Raw genomic sequence first — 16,482 nt, 5'->3', positions numbered from 1 at the left:
GGTAAAGAAGAACCCCAAGATCACTGTGGCTGCGCTCCAGAGATGGGAGAAAGTTCCACAAAGTCAACCATCACTGCAGCCCTCCACCAGTTGGGCCTTTATGGCAGAGTGGCCCAACAGAAGCCTCTCCTCAGTGCAAGACATTTGAAAGCCCGCATAGAGTTTGCTCAAAAACACATGCAGGACTCCCAGACTAAGAGAAATAAGATTCTCTGGTCTGATGAGATGAAGATAGAACTTTTTGGTGATCATTCTAAGCGGTATGTGTGGAGAAAACCAGGCACTGCTCATCACCTGCCCAATACAATCCCAACAGTGAAACATGGTGGTGGCAGCATCATGCTATGGGGGTGTTTTTCAGCTGCAGGGACAGGAGGACCGGTTGCAAATGAAGGAAACATGAATGCGGCCAAGTACAGAGATATGCTGGATGAAAACCTCTTCCAGAGTTCTCTGGATCTCAGACTTGGCAGAAGGTTCACCTTCCAACAAGACAATGACCCTAAGCACACAGCTAAAATAACAAAGGAGTGGCTTCAGAACAACCCTGTGACCATTCTTGACTGGCCCTGCCAGAGCCCTGACCTAAACCCAATTGAGCATCTCTGGAGAGACCTGAAAATGGCTGTCCACCAACGTTCACCATCCAACCTGACGGAACTGGAGAGGATCTGCAAGGAAGAATGGCAGAGGATCCTCAAATCCAGGTGTGAAAAACTTGTTGCATCATTCCCAAGAAGACTCATGGCTGTACTAGCTCAAAAGGGGGCTTCTACTCAATACTGAGCAAAGGGTCTGAATACTTATGACCATGTGATATTTCAGTTTGTTTTTTTTAATAAATTTGCAAAAATTTCTACATTTCAGTTTTTTTCAGTCAAGATGGGGTGCAGAGTGTACTTTAATGAGAATAAAATTAACTTTTTAGAATTTACCAAATGGCGGCAATGAAACAGAGTAAAAAATTTAAAGGGGTCTGAATACTTTCCGTACCCACTGTAAGTCTTGTCGATTGGCCAATACATGTGTCCCCAAAAGCAATCGACAAGACATACTTTATTCTTATGGACCTATCCTGATAAGTCACCTCTCCTGGGCTGAAAAGCCTACAACTTAGAGGGCAGGAAGGATCCAGCTAATTAAAACCACCTTAGGCTGATGGGAGTAGGAGAGCACGTCATAGGAGTTTGGCCAATCTATGCGGTAAGTACCTTCTTTTTACTGTCATTTTTCTATAGCAAAATTGCAGTTCCATTTTCACAATATTCCATATTCCACAGTGCACCATTAGTATTTATCCATCGTTGCTCCCACACTACACATCTAGTTATTTTCATGCTTGCTTCTATAGCACCATCATATTCTACAGCACTTTACAGACATTATAATCACTGTCCCCAATAGGGCTCACAATCTAAATTCCCTATCTGAATGTCTTTGGAGTGTGGGAAGAAACCAGACAACCCGGAGGAAGCCCAAGCAAACACGGGGAGCACGTACAAACGCACAAATAAAAGCTGCAAAACAAATTGATTACTGAGCCATTGAGTTCTCCGCTTCATTTTGGCATGGGAAATACATATGAGCATCTACAGAAAAGCATGTTTGGGGACCACACAAATGCTATAGATGCATCTGGCCCTTTGGACACAAGTTATGCAACCCAGTTGTAGCTGAGATGAGGCCACTGTTGGTTGAAGATAAAGAATGCCCGTGACATGCATGCTGCTGCCCAGGCACAGACATTGCCTCTCTTGTCCTTTAGACTAGCATCCGCTTAGAATTTGGAATTGTTTATATCATCATAGCGTCTGATTAATGTAATATGGCTACACGTGATTGAGGTATCCGGGAAAGGGAAGATTACCAGAGCTGCTCCCATTCTTTAGTGAAGATGGCAAACAGTAACTGGACTGTGGCAAGTTGGAGGTTATAACAGGAAAAGCACAGATATGTGGGCTAGATCAGGCGGCACCCTAAACTCCAGAGGTCTGCAGAGCCCAATAACGAGAACGTAACATAGGGGACAAGGTATTTAAATAGTTTCAAGAACAATTTTCCTAAGTTGGCCATTACTTATCAATCTTTCTACATATGAGGTGTCACAGGGATACCACGACAGAGAGGGGCCAGAAGACCACTGTGTCTGGAAGTACGTCACCATCATATTAATCAGTGCAGGTTTCCTTCCTTGCTAGCAGTGCAAGATCTGCTCAGTTGAGACTTCGGAAGCTTTTCTTCTTGGATTGTCTCAGATGTTCAGTGTTGGCCACTCCGCTCTGCTATATATGCTCACCTCTGGCACTTCGAGATTGACGATGTTAGTTCATTTTACCTGGTTCTGGAGTTGGAGGAGTTGTCTGTGGTTAGAGTTTGTTCTGGAGATTGTTGTGTGGAGTTTTTGTCTGTGTGCACTTACTCATCCTCTCCTATTAGGTTTCTACTTCCTTTAACTCCCCTGTGTCCCACTCTGTTGTTTTGTGTGAGTATTTTGTATGGTTTGTATTTTCATTTATCCCTGTCAGTCATCCCTTGTTTTGTCTGGTTAATGTATTCCTATACACTTCAGCTTCCCACTATCGACGGTGGAGGAGGGGACAGATCAGGGTAGATAGTGGAATATAGCAAGGCACGAGAACCCGGCATCTCCACCTTCAGGAGTAATCTGGGGACAGGTATAGACTAGGGCGCCCCTAGTTCTAGGGACCTGGTTAGCGCCCAAAGTCCCAACACACACATGACAGGAGGGATGTTTTCTACAAAATCAGATCTTGATAAGGTAAATATTGTAATTTGGACAGTCATTTCCTTCTCTTCATTTTGAAAGTTCTAAGATACATTGCACCAGGGGCAGACATACTATTGGTGAAACCAGTGCAATTGCACAGGGTCCTATAGAGTAAGTGGACCTTACAAGTCAAAAGCAGTAAACAGCTTCTGTCACAGACACTTTATTGGACTGCAAAGAGCCCATACTGTGTCTCCCCTGCATCACAGGTACAATTATTACCAAAATTTAACAAGACTGTGTTTCTCTGGGACATTTCATGACCAAGTTCTATTAATTTGCAAGATCAACACTCATCCGCTCTCCATGCGACGTTTATGAGTTCTCCCACACTTCCTCACCAGCCTTGTTCTCACTGACCATCAGTATAGAAGAAGACTAGCAGAATAACTCCAGAGACCTGGGATCCTGAACGCGACATGGACAAATGTGGCAACCACTACTGCTTGGTTGTTAGAATTTCACATACTCAGACCACACCTCATTTACAATAGATATATTTATTATGAACAAGATCTACAGCCCTGAAATGCATCTAACCAAATGGTTCCTTCATATACGTGAAGAACGGACATTACACCTGGTGTCTAAGTCATACAGCAGAAACAAATTAATTTACAGGCAAAGTCCACTTTAAATTGAAAAATGATGCAGATGTTATGGCACACTATTGCCATTTCTCCACTTTTCTAGACTAATTTGCTCCTTTTTAATGGTTTTAAATCAAAAATAATGAATGTCTTCATGGTAACAGACAACTTCTGCTTCCTCTGCTGATGTCACCTCGACGGAGCGGCAGCTCCTTTTCCACGCTGCTGTTGACGGGGCGGGACTGCCGATGTCATTCTGATTGACAGCTAGCTCCACCCCTGTAAGGCAGCGGGGATCCAGCTTTCAATCAGAATGACATTGGCAGTCCTGCCCTGTCAACAGCAGCGTGGAAAAGAAGCCGTCACTCTGTCGAGGTGACATCAGGAGCGGTCAGTATTTAGGCACATTTCCTTTTTTTTAATTACAAAGTCCCGAATAATCCCTTTAAAGGGGATGTAACAAGTTTGAAAAGATCATTTCCGAAGGGTAAGGGATAAGCTGCAACCACCGATGATCTCGAGAATGGGGCTCAGAGTCTTGTGTGAATGGAGCAGAGGTTGAGTATGCTCACCTCTGCAACACTTATTCCCTATGAGACTGACAAGTACAGTGCTCCGATATCTCCATCAGTACCATAGGGAATGAATGGAGCGGAGGTGCACATGTTCAACCTCTGCTCCAGTGAGACGGGAAGAGCCCCGTTCTGAGTGGAGATAGGTGGGTCAGATCACCAGTGACTGGGAAGTTATCCTTTATCCATTTCCAAACTTGATACAACACCTTTAAGGAAAACTGAGTGGCTGCCCTTGAGACCACATTAGTTATAACCCAACTTCACTGGAATTTTCTTGATAAAAATACTTTGCTTAGTTTAACAACTACAAAGAATTAAAACCCACGGCCTTATATTTACAGGTGACTTACTGGTTTATTTTAGGGGACATGCGCTTTAATTATAAAAATATATTATTATATACAGGTAATTGCCACCCTACACTATGGGCACGCAGGGACAGGAACATGTGTTGTCAAATCATAACCGTAGAAAGCACCTATACCAGAGACTAAGGGCGCCAACAATTTGTACAGATATAGCAAATGGCTATACTAGCCATAACTAACAGGGCAGGCATAAGTGATATCTTGGTGCCTGATGTGGCCGTTAGCTTTCTGATGGCTATATTTGTATTAGGGCGCATTCAGACGTCAGTATAAATTGGTCCAAGGTCGGACCGCAATGCACCGACTGGCTGCAGGTCTCCAGACCGAAGCGTGACAATTTCATTTATTTCTGGGTCTCGAACCGATTTATACGGATGTCTGAATGCGCCCCAAGAGTGCGCAAAAATTATAGACCTCCTTCTGATCACTCGGGAATAGATGTCATTAATTCAACCCTGGAATTTATAGTAAAAGGGACAAAATGCATCATTGCCTCCAATCAAAGCTAATTATCTACATAATGAGCAGGAGACGACCTTAAAACCTTATCAGAGAAAATTCTAGTCAATTATAGTACAAAGTCTAATGTCTATACAAGGGAGTCAGGTGATATGTCATCATGGAAATTGTACATGGGAATAGTCGTCTATTCCTGACCACTGGCAATGTACACTATACATCATGTCACGACGGTGCGCTTTCTACCAGAACAGCGCCACTCATGTTTATAGGCCATTTTTGGTATTGCAGCTTAATATCACAACGTCCATGGCCAAGATTGTCTGAAAAACGTAGAATGCCTGCTGTATACAGAGTCAAGCATTCTTACAGGTCATCTTTTTAACAAATGCATCCCAGGTATGACAGGACCTCACATTACACCCAGGCTTTCCAGCCAGGAAATAGTTTGCTGAGATTTTTGGGATCCATGGCCTGCTGGATGAGGAGGTTTACTTGTCCTTCTGCATTGAGCACAGTCCCCTCTTCTACTCCCTTCAGCTTCTCCTGGAGTCGCAAGAGGACGCGTTCTGCCACTTTATTAAAGCTCTGAGTGTCGTTGCTTAGGAAGAAACAGAGAAAAAAAAGTTATCTAGGCATGCACAATGCAAGTGATGACTTATTAAACCAAGTCCTGTGCAGCACACTATAATAACCTGCCCATTTAGTGATGACTTATTAAACCAAGTCCTGGGCAGCACACTATAATAACCTACCCATGTAGTGATGACTTATTAAACCAAGTCCTGGGCAGCACACTATAATAACCTGCCCATGTAGTGATGACTTATTAAACCAAGTCCTGGGCAGCACACTATAATAACCTACCCATGTAGTGACGACTTATTAAACCAAGTCCTGTGCAGCACACTATAATAACCTACCCATGTAGTGATGACTTATTAAACCAAGTCCTGTGCAGCACACTATAATAACCTACCCATGTAGTGATGACTTATTAAACCAAGTCCTGGGCAGCACACTATAATAACCTACCCATGTAGTGATGACTTATTAAACCAAGTCCTGTGCAGCACACTATAATAACCTACCCATGTAGTGACGACTTATTAAACCAAGTCCTGTGCAGCACACTATAATAACCTACCCATGTAGTGATGACTTATTAAACCAAGTCCTGGGCAGCACACTATAATAACCTACCCATGTAGTGATGACTTATTAAACCAAGTCCTGTGCAGCACACTATAATAACCTACCCATGTAGTGATGACTTATTAAACCAAGTCCTGTGCAGCACACTATAATAACCTACCCATGTAGTGATGACTTATTAAACCAAGTCCTGGGCAGCACACTATAATAACCTACCCATGTAGTGATGACTTATTAAACCAAGTCCTGGGCAGCACACTATAATAACCTACCCATGTAGTGACGACTTATTAAACCAAGTCCTGGGCAGCACACTATAATAACCTACCCATGTAGTGATGACTTATTAAACCAAGTCCTGGGCAGCACACTATAATAACCTGCCCATGTAGTGACGACTTATTAAACCAAGTCCTGGGCAGCACACTATAATATCCTGCCCATGTAGTGACGACTTATTAAACCAAGTCCTGTGCAGCACACTATAATAACCTACCCATGTAGTGATGACTTATTAAACCAAGTCCTGTGCAGCACACTATAATAACCTACCCATGTAGTGATGACTTATTAAACCAAGTCCTGGGCAGCACACTATAATAACCTGCCCATGTAGTGATGACTTATTAAACCAAGTCCTGTGCAGCACACTATAATAACCTACCCATGTAGTGATGACTTATTAAACCAAGTCCTGTGCAGCACACTATAATAACCTACCCATGTAGTGATGACTTATTAAACCAAGTCCTGTGCAGCACACTATAATAACCTACCCATGTAGTGATGACTTATTAAACCAAGTCCTGGGCAGCACACTATAATAACCTGCCCATGTAGTGATGACTTATTAAACCAAGTCCTGGGCAGCACACTATAATAACCTACCCATGTAGTGATGACTTATTAAACCAAGTCCTGTGCAGCACACTATAATAACCTACCCATGTAGTGATGACTTATTAAACCAAGTCCTGGGCAGCACACTATAATAACCTGCCCATGTAGTGATGACTTATTAAACCAAGTCCTGTGCAGCACACTATAATAACCTACCCATGTAGTGATGACTTATTAAACCAAGTCCTGTGCAGCACACTATAATAACCTACCCATGTAGTGATGACTTATTAAACCAAGTCCTGTGCAGCACACTATAATAACCTACCCATGTAGTGATGACTTATTAAACCAAGTCCTGGGCAGCACACTATAATAACCTGCCCATGTAGTGATGACTTATTAAACCAAGTCCTGTGCAGCACACTATAATAACCTACCCATGTAGTGATGACTTATTAAACCAAGTCCTGGGCAGCACACTATAATAACCTGCCCATGTAGTGATGACTTATTAAACCAAGTCCTGGGCAGCACACTATAATAACCTACCCATGTAGTGATGACTTATTAAACCAAGTCCTGGGCAGCACACTATAATAACCTGCCCATGTAGTGATGACTTATTAAACCAAGTCCTGTGCAGCACACTATAATAACCTGCCCATGTAGTGATGACTTATTAAACCAAGTCCTGTGCAGCACACTATAATAACCTACCCATGTAGTGACGACTTATTAAACCAAGTCCTGTGCAGCACACTATAATAACCTACCCATGTAGTGATGACTTATTAAACCAAGTCCTGTGCAGCACACTATAATAACCTGCCCATGTAGTGATGACTTATTAAACCAAGTCCTGTGCAGCACACTATAATAACCTACCCATGTAGTGATGACTTATTAAACCAAGTCCTGTGCAGCACACTATAATAACCTACCCATGTAGTGACGACTTATTAAACCAAGTCCTGTGCAGCACACTATAATAACCTACCCATGTAGTGACGACTTATTAAACCAAGTCCTGGGCAGCACACTATAATAACCTACCCATGTAGTGATGACTTATTAAACCAAGTCCTGGGCAGCACACTATAATAACCTACCCATGTAGTGATGACTTATTAAACCAAGTCCTGGGCAGCACACTATAATAACCTACCCATGTAGTGATGACTTATTAAAACAAGTCCTGTGCAGCACACTATAATAACCTGCCCTGTATTATCACAGCACAGCTCTAGAACTGTGGCCTGTGAACTATGGCTCTTCAGCTTCCATAAGGTTATCGATTGGATAGTGTTTGATGTCCAAATATTCAGTATATTAAATAAAATTCTCCCTGAGAATCTACAACCAGAGATTATTTTACATGAAAGGGAGAGTTACCAGTGTGAGACGTGTAATGACCCGACAAGTCTGTTCTCCTAATCTACACGTCTCACACTGGTAACGCCCCCCTTCATTTACAATAAGCTCTGGAGGCAGATTCTCAGGGAGATCTATATGTCTGGCCCATATATCTTAACAGCTAATTTATACAGTTATATGAAAAAGTTTGGGCACCCCTATTAATCTTAAGCTTAATGTTTTATAAAAATTGGTGTTTTTGCAACAGCTATTTCAGTTTGATATATGTAATAACTGTTGGACACAGTAATGTTTCTGCCTTGAAATGAGGTTTATTGTACTAACAGAAAATGTGCAATCTGCATTCAAACAAAATTTGACAGGTGCATAAGTATGGGCACCTCACCAGAAAAGTGACATTAATATTTAGTAGATCCTCCTTTTGCAAAAATAACAGCCTCTAGTCGCTTCCTGGAACTTTTAATGAGTTCCTGGATTCTGGATGAAGGTATTTTTGACCATTCCTCTTTACAAAACAATTCCAGTTCAGTTAAGTTTGATGGTCGCCGAGCATGGACAGCCCTCTTCAAATGATCCCACAGATGTTCAATGATATTCAGGTCTGGGGACTGGGATGGCCGTTCCAGAACACTGTAATTGTTCCTCTGCATGAATGCCTGAGTAGATTTGGAGCGGTGTTTTGGATCATTGTCTTGCTGAAAGATCCATCCCCTGCGTAACTTCAACTTTGTCACTGATTCTTGAACATTATTGTCAAGAATCTGCTGATACTGAGCGGAATCCATGCGTCCCTCAACTTTAACAAGATTCCCGGTGCCGGCATTGGCCACACAGCCCCAAAGCATGATGGAACCTCCACCAAATTTTACTGTGGGTAGCAAGTGTTTTTCTTGGAATGCTGTGTTTTTTTGCCGCCATGCATAACGCCTTTTGTATGACCAAACAACTCAACCTTGGTTTCATCAGTCCACAGGACCTTCTTCCAAAAAGAAATTGGATTCTCCAAATGTGCTTTTGCATACCTCAGCCGACTCTGTTTGTGGCGTGCTTGCTGAAACGGCTTCTTTTGCATCACTCTCCCATACAGCTTCTCCTTGTGCAAAGTGCGCTGTATAGTTGACCGATGCACAGTGACACCATCTGCAGCAAGTTGATGCTGCAGCTCTCTGAAGGTGGTCTGAGAATTGTCCTTGACTGATCTCATCATTCTTCCTCTCTGCCTTTCTGATGTTTTTCTTGGCCTGCCACTTCTGGCCTTAACAAGAACTGTCCCTGTGTTCTTCCATTTCCTTACTATGTTCCTCACAGTGGAAACTGACAGGTTAAATCTCTGAGACAGCTTTTTGTATCCTTCCCCTGAACAACTATGTTGAATAATCTTTGTTTTCAGATCATTTGACAGTTGTTTTGAGGAGCCCATGATGCCACTCTTCAGAGGAGATTCAAACAGGAGAACAACTTGCAAGTGGCCACTTTAAGTAGCTTTTCTCATGATTGCATACACCTGGCTATGAAGTTCAAAGCTCAATGAGGTTACACAACCAAAAAAAGTGCTTTAGTAAGTCAGTAAAAAGTAGGTAGGAGTATTTAAAACAAGAAAATGATAAGGGTGCCCATACTTATGCACCTGTCAAATTTTGTTTGAATGCAGATTGCACATTTTCTGTTAGTACAATAAACCTCATTTCAAGGCAGAAACATTACTGTGTCCAACAGTTATTACATATATCAAACTGAAATAGCTGTTGCAAAAACACCAATTTTGATAAAACATTAAGCTTAAGATTAATAGGGGTGCCCAAACTTTTTCATATAACTGTATATTAAGAAAAATGTGGATTTCTCTGGAATAAGACATCCCTCCATGATCCTCCCTCCGAGTCTCTGTGACTCACCGGCGCCTGCACAGAAGATCACTGAATACACTAGGCTGTGATCTTCTGCATAGGGTTGGTGAGTCACGGAGACTCGTGAGAGGGAGGGAGGATCGTGGAGGGATTTCAACGAGCAGGCGCGAGATTACAGCACTGCAACAGAACACAGACATGCAGGGGAGCGGGATACTATGATAATAAAGAGAGGAGGCGGGGATTCCTTACGGGCCCAGGGCCTGGAGCAATCATTATCATAATATAAGATTTCAAAACTATTAATATGAGGCATAGAGGTATGAATAGATTTACATTTCTATCACCTGTATGCCCATATTAATAGGTTAGTTACGTGCCAGGGGGTGACAGATTCCCTTTAAAGGGGTATGCCCGTCATATAACGCTATGGTATACGCTATCATTTAATGACGTGCCACACAATTGGTGATGGTATCTATAGAAGCTGAATATACAGATTTACTTTTAAATTGAATTCCTGTAATTGATATATGGCTCATAATGGTGAAAAGTCTTGAAAAAGCGGAGGATGTTTTGGAGTCGCCAGCAAAATGTAAAAGTTTAACTTAGATGCTCAAAAACAAAACATACTAGCTCCAAATTCTCTTTGTCGTTATGACACATTTACCTGCTGTTCCTGTTGCACTCGGGGTCCTCCGGCAATGTTGCATTGAGCTCTGCTTCATCCTGCTGTAAGTAGAGCGCTTTCAGAGGATTCATAGTCCAATCAAACAAGGGATCATAGAGGAGGACCTGATGGAAAAAATGCAATCCCATTACATAATGTGTCACATTTATAAAAAAAAAAAAAAAAAAATTAAACAAATGACTTTAAGATCCTTTTTCCCCCCAGATAACCGGTTTGATTCTGCATGAACCAAATGGCTGAATGAAACATCTAAGCTTAATGAGTGTAAATAATTCCAGCATCCACAATTGCATTTTTTAATTTTATTTTAAATGGCTATGACCAAGAACCCTGCATGGGCTTGAAACGTGTAGACCAAGTGTTTCTTTTAATATTTTTTTCTATGACATTTTTGAATGACCAAGTAAATATGGGTCTTTTTTTACATCTTTTCAATTGCGGATGCTGGAATTATCCTCTATACCTTATTCACATCCTTGTCCATGCACCGCACCCAACAAGCTTCTATTGTAACCTTGAAGTGGTGAGCTGATGGATTTTGTTTTGTTCTGTATTGTTCTATGAGCTCAGACGTACCTCAACAATGGTCAGCAGGGCATCCTGAGATCTTCTCATAACGGTCATGGTCTTTTCACAGCATCTATAATGGATAAATTAGGGCCAAAAATAAAAAGTTATCCTATCAACATTGCTACTGATTGGAATACAATTACTAGACGTCATCAGTGTATGATATATTTTTCATTAAAAGTACAATTTGAACATTTCCTGCATGAACTGTGTGAAACACCTGAAGGGACACTAGAGATGATGTTAGACGAGCACACGTGAACATGTATTGTCAAAGGAAATATTACATTGTACACACAGTCCGATCTGTGGACAGCACAGTACAGAGGAGGAACTGAGCAAAATGATATATGGTTTGTTGGAAACTTACATATAACTATACGGTATAAAGGAGTCCAGTGGGCAGTCCTACTTCGTGATTGACAGCTATCTGCATGCACAGTCATATTTATTTATTTTACTCATTTATATACCGCCATCATATTCCACAATGCATTACAGACATTGTCATCACTGTCCCCATTGGGGCTCACATTCTAGATTCCTTATCAGTATGTCTTTGGAGTGTGGGAGGAAACCTGGGTACTCGGAGTAAACCCACGCAAATAAAGGGAGAACATACAAACTCCTTACAGATGTTGTCCTTGGGGAGATTTGAACCTATAACCCCAGCGCTGCAAAGCAACAGTAATAACCACTGAGCCACCTTGCTGCCCTCATACAGAGCAGACTGTCAATCACTGAATATGACCGCCCACTGGACTCATCCATACAAACAACAGGGATTCAATTAATACAATGAAAGTTTCGCTAAAACGTTTTTTCTGATCTGATCAGCTCTTCTTGCTCTATAATATCCTGTCTGCAATTTGGATTCAGTTTTAAACATGTAGGATTCCTTGTAAAAGAAGAAAAGTGAAGCACTTTTACACCATGAGTATGTGTTACCTTCTGAAGACGCCCTCTACTCCAGTAATACCCATGCCATCCGCAATGTCCCGTGTTAAACGAAAAGGGACCGTCTCCGGAGTTGGAAGGATTTTTCCTTGTTCAAAAGCAACACCTACAAACCAGCAGAAGACTTTCCTGTTAAAGGGGTTGTCTCATGTTAGCTTTCAGGAGCGCACAGATTCCCAGCCTCCTTTTTGCTGAAGGGCAGTGTGTTTCAGCATCGGAGGATCGTAGGCGTACTGAAGCAAGCAGGCTCCACTGATGCCACCAGCGTCAGCGCAGCGCCTACATGCTCTATTGGAAAGAGCTTGCAAGCGCTTGCAGTCCTTGCCCGGGGTATCGATGACAATCACTGAAAGACTGCAGAAGTGGCCGGTACTCTAGGCAGCTAAAGTGAGCATTAAAACTAAAAAAAAAAAATCCTCATTCTTGAGAACAGAGAGTATTTTTTATAACAAGTAAATTGTTTTTACAAGGAATTGTCAATTTTACCCATTAAAGAATTTGAAAATAATGTTTTTAATGATATGTGTACAAGGGAGCTTCTAGACTTCTGGCTGCTTGAGGTGATAAGTGATATGACACCCCGCTTCCTTAAAAATAGAAAATGCAGGTATGGGCAGTATATGTACCAAAATGTTGCCTTGCACAGCCAGGGATTGTCTGCAGCAGTGACATGTCATGGTCGGGACATCAAAACTTAAGTAGGAACTACGGTAAAATAACATTTTTATTGACCCCTTTAAGTAAAATCACTAAACCATGATGGATTTGTTTAAAACACCTTTATAAAACTGTCGGCTGGATGGAATTGAGGAGAGAAGAGTAATGGTTTGTTTGCACGAGTCAACCGGCGGCACAATGATCGAGGATCAGCTACTTGGCTGCTGATCACTCATTTTAATAACCTGTTTATACAGACACACAGAATGATCTGTAATATTTTATTTAGTGTGCATCGGCTGCCATTCTTCTCGGCAGCACAAGTCCTGTTTACACAGGACGATGTGCTGCTGAGATTGATGTTTGTGCAGCACAAATGATTCCACCTGATGAACAAGCGCTTTTCTTGTAGTGAGTGTCAATCTGTTTACACTGAAATATTATTGCGAAAAAGAGAGTTTCTAGGAGCGCTTGTTCACAATAATCATGCAGTGTAAATGGAGCTTAAGCCACTGCCAGACTTATGTGGCAGCGTTTTATCTTCCTTCAGAACAAAAGCATCTAGCGACTAAATTCAACATGCCCGATACTTATCTCCCCCGACATCATTTGTTGGGATTCAGAGTACGTGGACAGGGGTTGTGTTTAGAAGACCTCTACATACAGTTGTGCTCAAAAGTTTACATACCCCATCAGAATATTTCCTTTCTTGGCCTTGATAACAAAAAAACTTTTCCTCCACTCATGGTTATTGGTTGGGTGAAGCCATTTATTGTCAAACTACTGTGTTTTCTCTTTTTAAATCTTATTGACAACCAAAAACATCCAAATGAACCTGATCAAAAGTTCACATACCCCAGTTCTTAAAACCGTGTATTGCCCCCTCTAACATCAATGACAGCTTGAAGTCTTTTGTGGTAGTTGTGGATGAGGTTCTTTAATTTCTCAGATGGTAAAGCTGCCCATTCTTCTTGGCAAAAAGCCTCCAGTTCCTGTAAATTCCTGGGCTGTCTAGCATGAACTGCGCCCTTGAGATCTCCCCAGAGTGGCTAAATGATATTGAGGTCAGGAGACTGAGATGGCCACTCCAGAACCTTCACTTTGTTCTGCTGTAGCTAATGACAGGTCGACTTGGCCTTATGTTTTGGATCATTGTCATGTTGGAACGTCAAAGTATGTCCCATGCGCAGCTTCCGGGCTGATGAGTGCAAATTTGCCTCCAATATTTGCTGATAATGTGCTGCATTCATGTTTCTTTCAACTTTTACCAAGTTTCCTGTGCCTTTGTAGCTCACACATCCCCAAAACATCAGCGATCCACCTCCGTGCTTTACTGTAGGAATGGTGTTCCTTTCATCATAGGCCTTGTTGACCTCTCTCCAAATGCAACGTTTATGGTTGTGGCCAAACAGTTCAATTTTGGTCTCATCATTCCAAATTACCTTTTCCCAGAAGTTTTGAGGATAGTCTCTGTGCTGTTTGGCGTATTGTAGGCGAGATACTTTGTGGCATTTGCACAGCAATGGCTTTCTTCTGGCGACTCGACCATGCAGCCCATTTTTCTTCAAGTGCCTCCTTATTGTGCACCTTGAAACAGTCACACCGCTAGTTTTCAGATTGTTATGAATTTCAGCTGAAATTTGTGGGTTTTTCTTTGCATCTCGAACAATTTTCCTGGCAGTTGTGGACTCCTTGTTGGTCCACCTGACCGTGGTTTGGTTTTTACAGAGCCCCTGATTTTCCATTTGTTAATCACAGTTTGAACGCTGTTGACTGGCATTATCAATTCCTTGGATATTTTTTTGTATCCCTTTCCTGTGTCATACAGTTCAACTACCTAAAAAACTAGAACAATGTGGGAAGGGAAGCAAAAGGCCAGAAAAAGCCATACAGCTGACAAATACTATTGAGATCTCTGCTACTGGAAGTGGAAAGAAAGAACAAAGACAAAAAAATCTAAATAAAAATATGGGAGGAAGAGAAACCAATCACAAACTAAAATGTTTTTATACAAATGCACAAAGCATGGGCAACAAACAAGGAGAATTGGAACTACTAATGCAGGAAAAGAAATATGATGTCATTGGAATCACTGAAACTTGGTGGGACGATACACATGATTGGAATAAAAGGCTAAAAGGATACAACTTATTTGCAAGAAACAGAATTGATAAACGAGGAGGAGGTGTCGCATTGTATGTTAGAAAAGCGTATATCTGCACAGAGATTGAAGCTTCAGAGACTGGGAGTTCTGTGGAAACTGTTTGGGTAAGAATACAAGGAGAGAACAACGGAAAGGACACCATTGTAGGCATTTACTACAGGCCACCTGGGCAAGCTGAAGATATGGATGAACTCTTTATGTATCAAATGACCAAGTTCTCCAAAAAATATAACGTAGTGGTCATGGGAGATTTCAACTATCCAGACATTTGTTGGGAATCTCTCTCAAGTAAAACTAACAGGTCAAGCAAATTCTTATCCTCTCTTGCTGACAACTTTATCTTCCAAAAGGTAGGGGAGAAAACAAGGGGATCTGCTACTTTGGATCTAATCCTTATAAACAGGGAGGAAATGGTTGAGGAGGTAAAGGTGGCTGGGACCCTAGGAGGCAGCGATCATGCTATTATAGAATTTTGGATAACTAGAGGAGGAAGACATGTGAAGACTCAAACTTCAAGGTTAGATTTTAGAAAGACAGATTTTAAGAGACTCAGAAAGAGAATAGGAGGGATCCAATGGCTGGATGTCCTTAAGGACAAAAATGTCCAGGAAGGATGGGAAATTTTTAAAAATGAGATTCTCAAAGCACAATCGTTAACAATCCCGAAAAGTAGGAAGAATGGGAAGCATTTAAGGAAACCAGGATGGATGAACACAGAACTTAAACACATGCTAAAAAGAAAGAAAGAAATGTTTATTAAATGGAAAGAGGGAGGCATATCTAAAGAAGATTATAATGCAGTCTGCAGATCCTGCAGGGCACGTATCAGGTTAGCTAAAGCTGACAATGAATTAAGGCTTGCAAGAGATGTCAAAAGCAATAAAAAAGGATTTTGGGGGTATGTCAAAAGTAAAAGAAAAGTCAAAGATGCTATAGGATTTTTACAGGATGAAAATGGAGAAATGGTAAGAGAGGATGTTGAGAAGGCCGAACTTCCTATTTTGCATCTGTTTTCTCTCAGAAAGAAAATGTAACATCAACTGATTTTCACTGTCCTTTTAAAGGAATAGAAGAATCCAAGTTATCTGTAAACAGAAAGATTGTGAGGGAATATTTAGCTAACATAAATGAGTTCAAGTCTCCAGGTCCAGATGAATTACACCCCAGAGTACTGAAGGAGATCGTAGAAGAAATTTTAGAACCACTCTCCATAATCTTTGAAAATTCTTGGAGAACAGGAGAAGTCCCAGAAGACTGGAGAAGAGCAAATGTTGTTCCTATCTTCAAAAAGGGGAAGAAGGTGGACCCAGGGAACTATAGGCCGGTGAGTCTGACTTCTATACCAGGAAAGATCTTTGAACAAATTATTAAACATCATGTATGTAAGTACCTGGATAAGAATGAAGTGATTAACCAGAGTCAGCATGGGTTTGTAACTAACAAG

The 16,482-nt window shown here is 41.5% G+C and overlaps 1 protein-coding gene across 2 annotated transcripts in view; it reads right to left on the bottom strand.

Moving 5' to 3' along the window:
• Positions 1-3,698: 3,698 nt before the first annotated feature.
• ATM (ATM serine/threonine kinase) overlaps positions 3,699-16,482 on the bottom strand; it is a 147,823-nt gene continuing 135,039 nt past the window's right edge. For both annotated transcript variants that reach the window (XM_073662206.1, XM_073662207.1), the window contains 4 exons: positions 12,209-12,323; positions 11,267-11,330; positions 10,670-10,794; positions 3,699-5,381 (listed from right to left, as the gene is read on the bottom strand). In XM_073662206.1, the coding sequence (XP_073518307.1) occupies positions 5,198-5,381; positions 10,670-10,794; positions 11,267-11,330; positions 12,209-12,323 (488 nt within the window). In that variant the 3' untranslated portion in view covers positions 3,699-5,197. The remainder of the gene's footprint in view (positions 5,382-10,669; positions 10,795-11,266; positions 11,331-12,208; positions 12,324-16,482) is intronic.

This window comes from Phyllobates terribilis, unplaced genomic scaffold (assembly GCF_046119375.1).
Source record: "Phyllobates terribilis strain yellow unplaced genomic scaffold, ASM4611937v1 Scaffold_2__4_contigs__length_985480577, whole genome shotgun sequence".
NCBI lineage: Eukaryota > Metazoa > Chordata > Amphibia > Anura > Dendrobatidae > Phyllobates > Phyllobates terribilis.
This window is presented reverse-complemented; position numbering and strand designations above follow the sequence as displayed.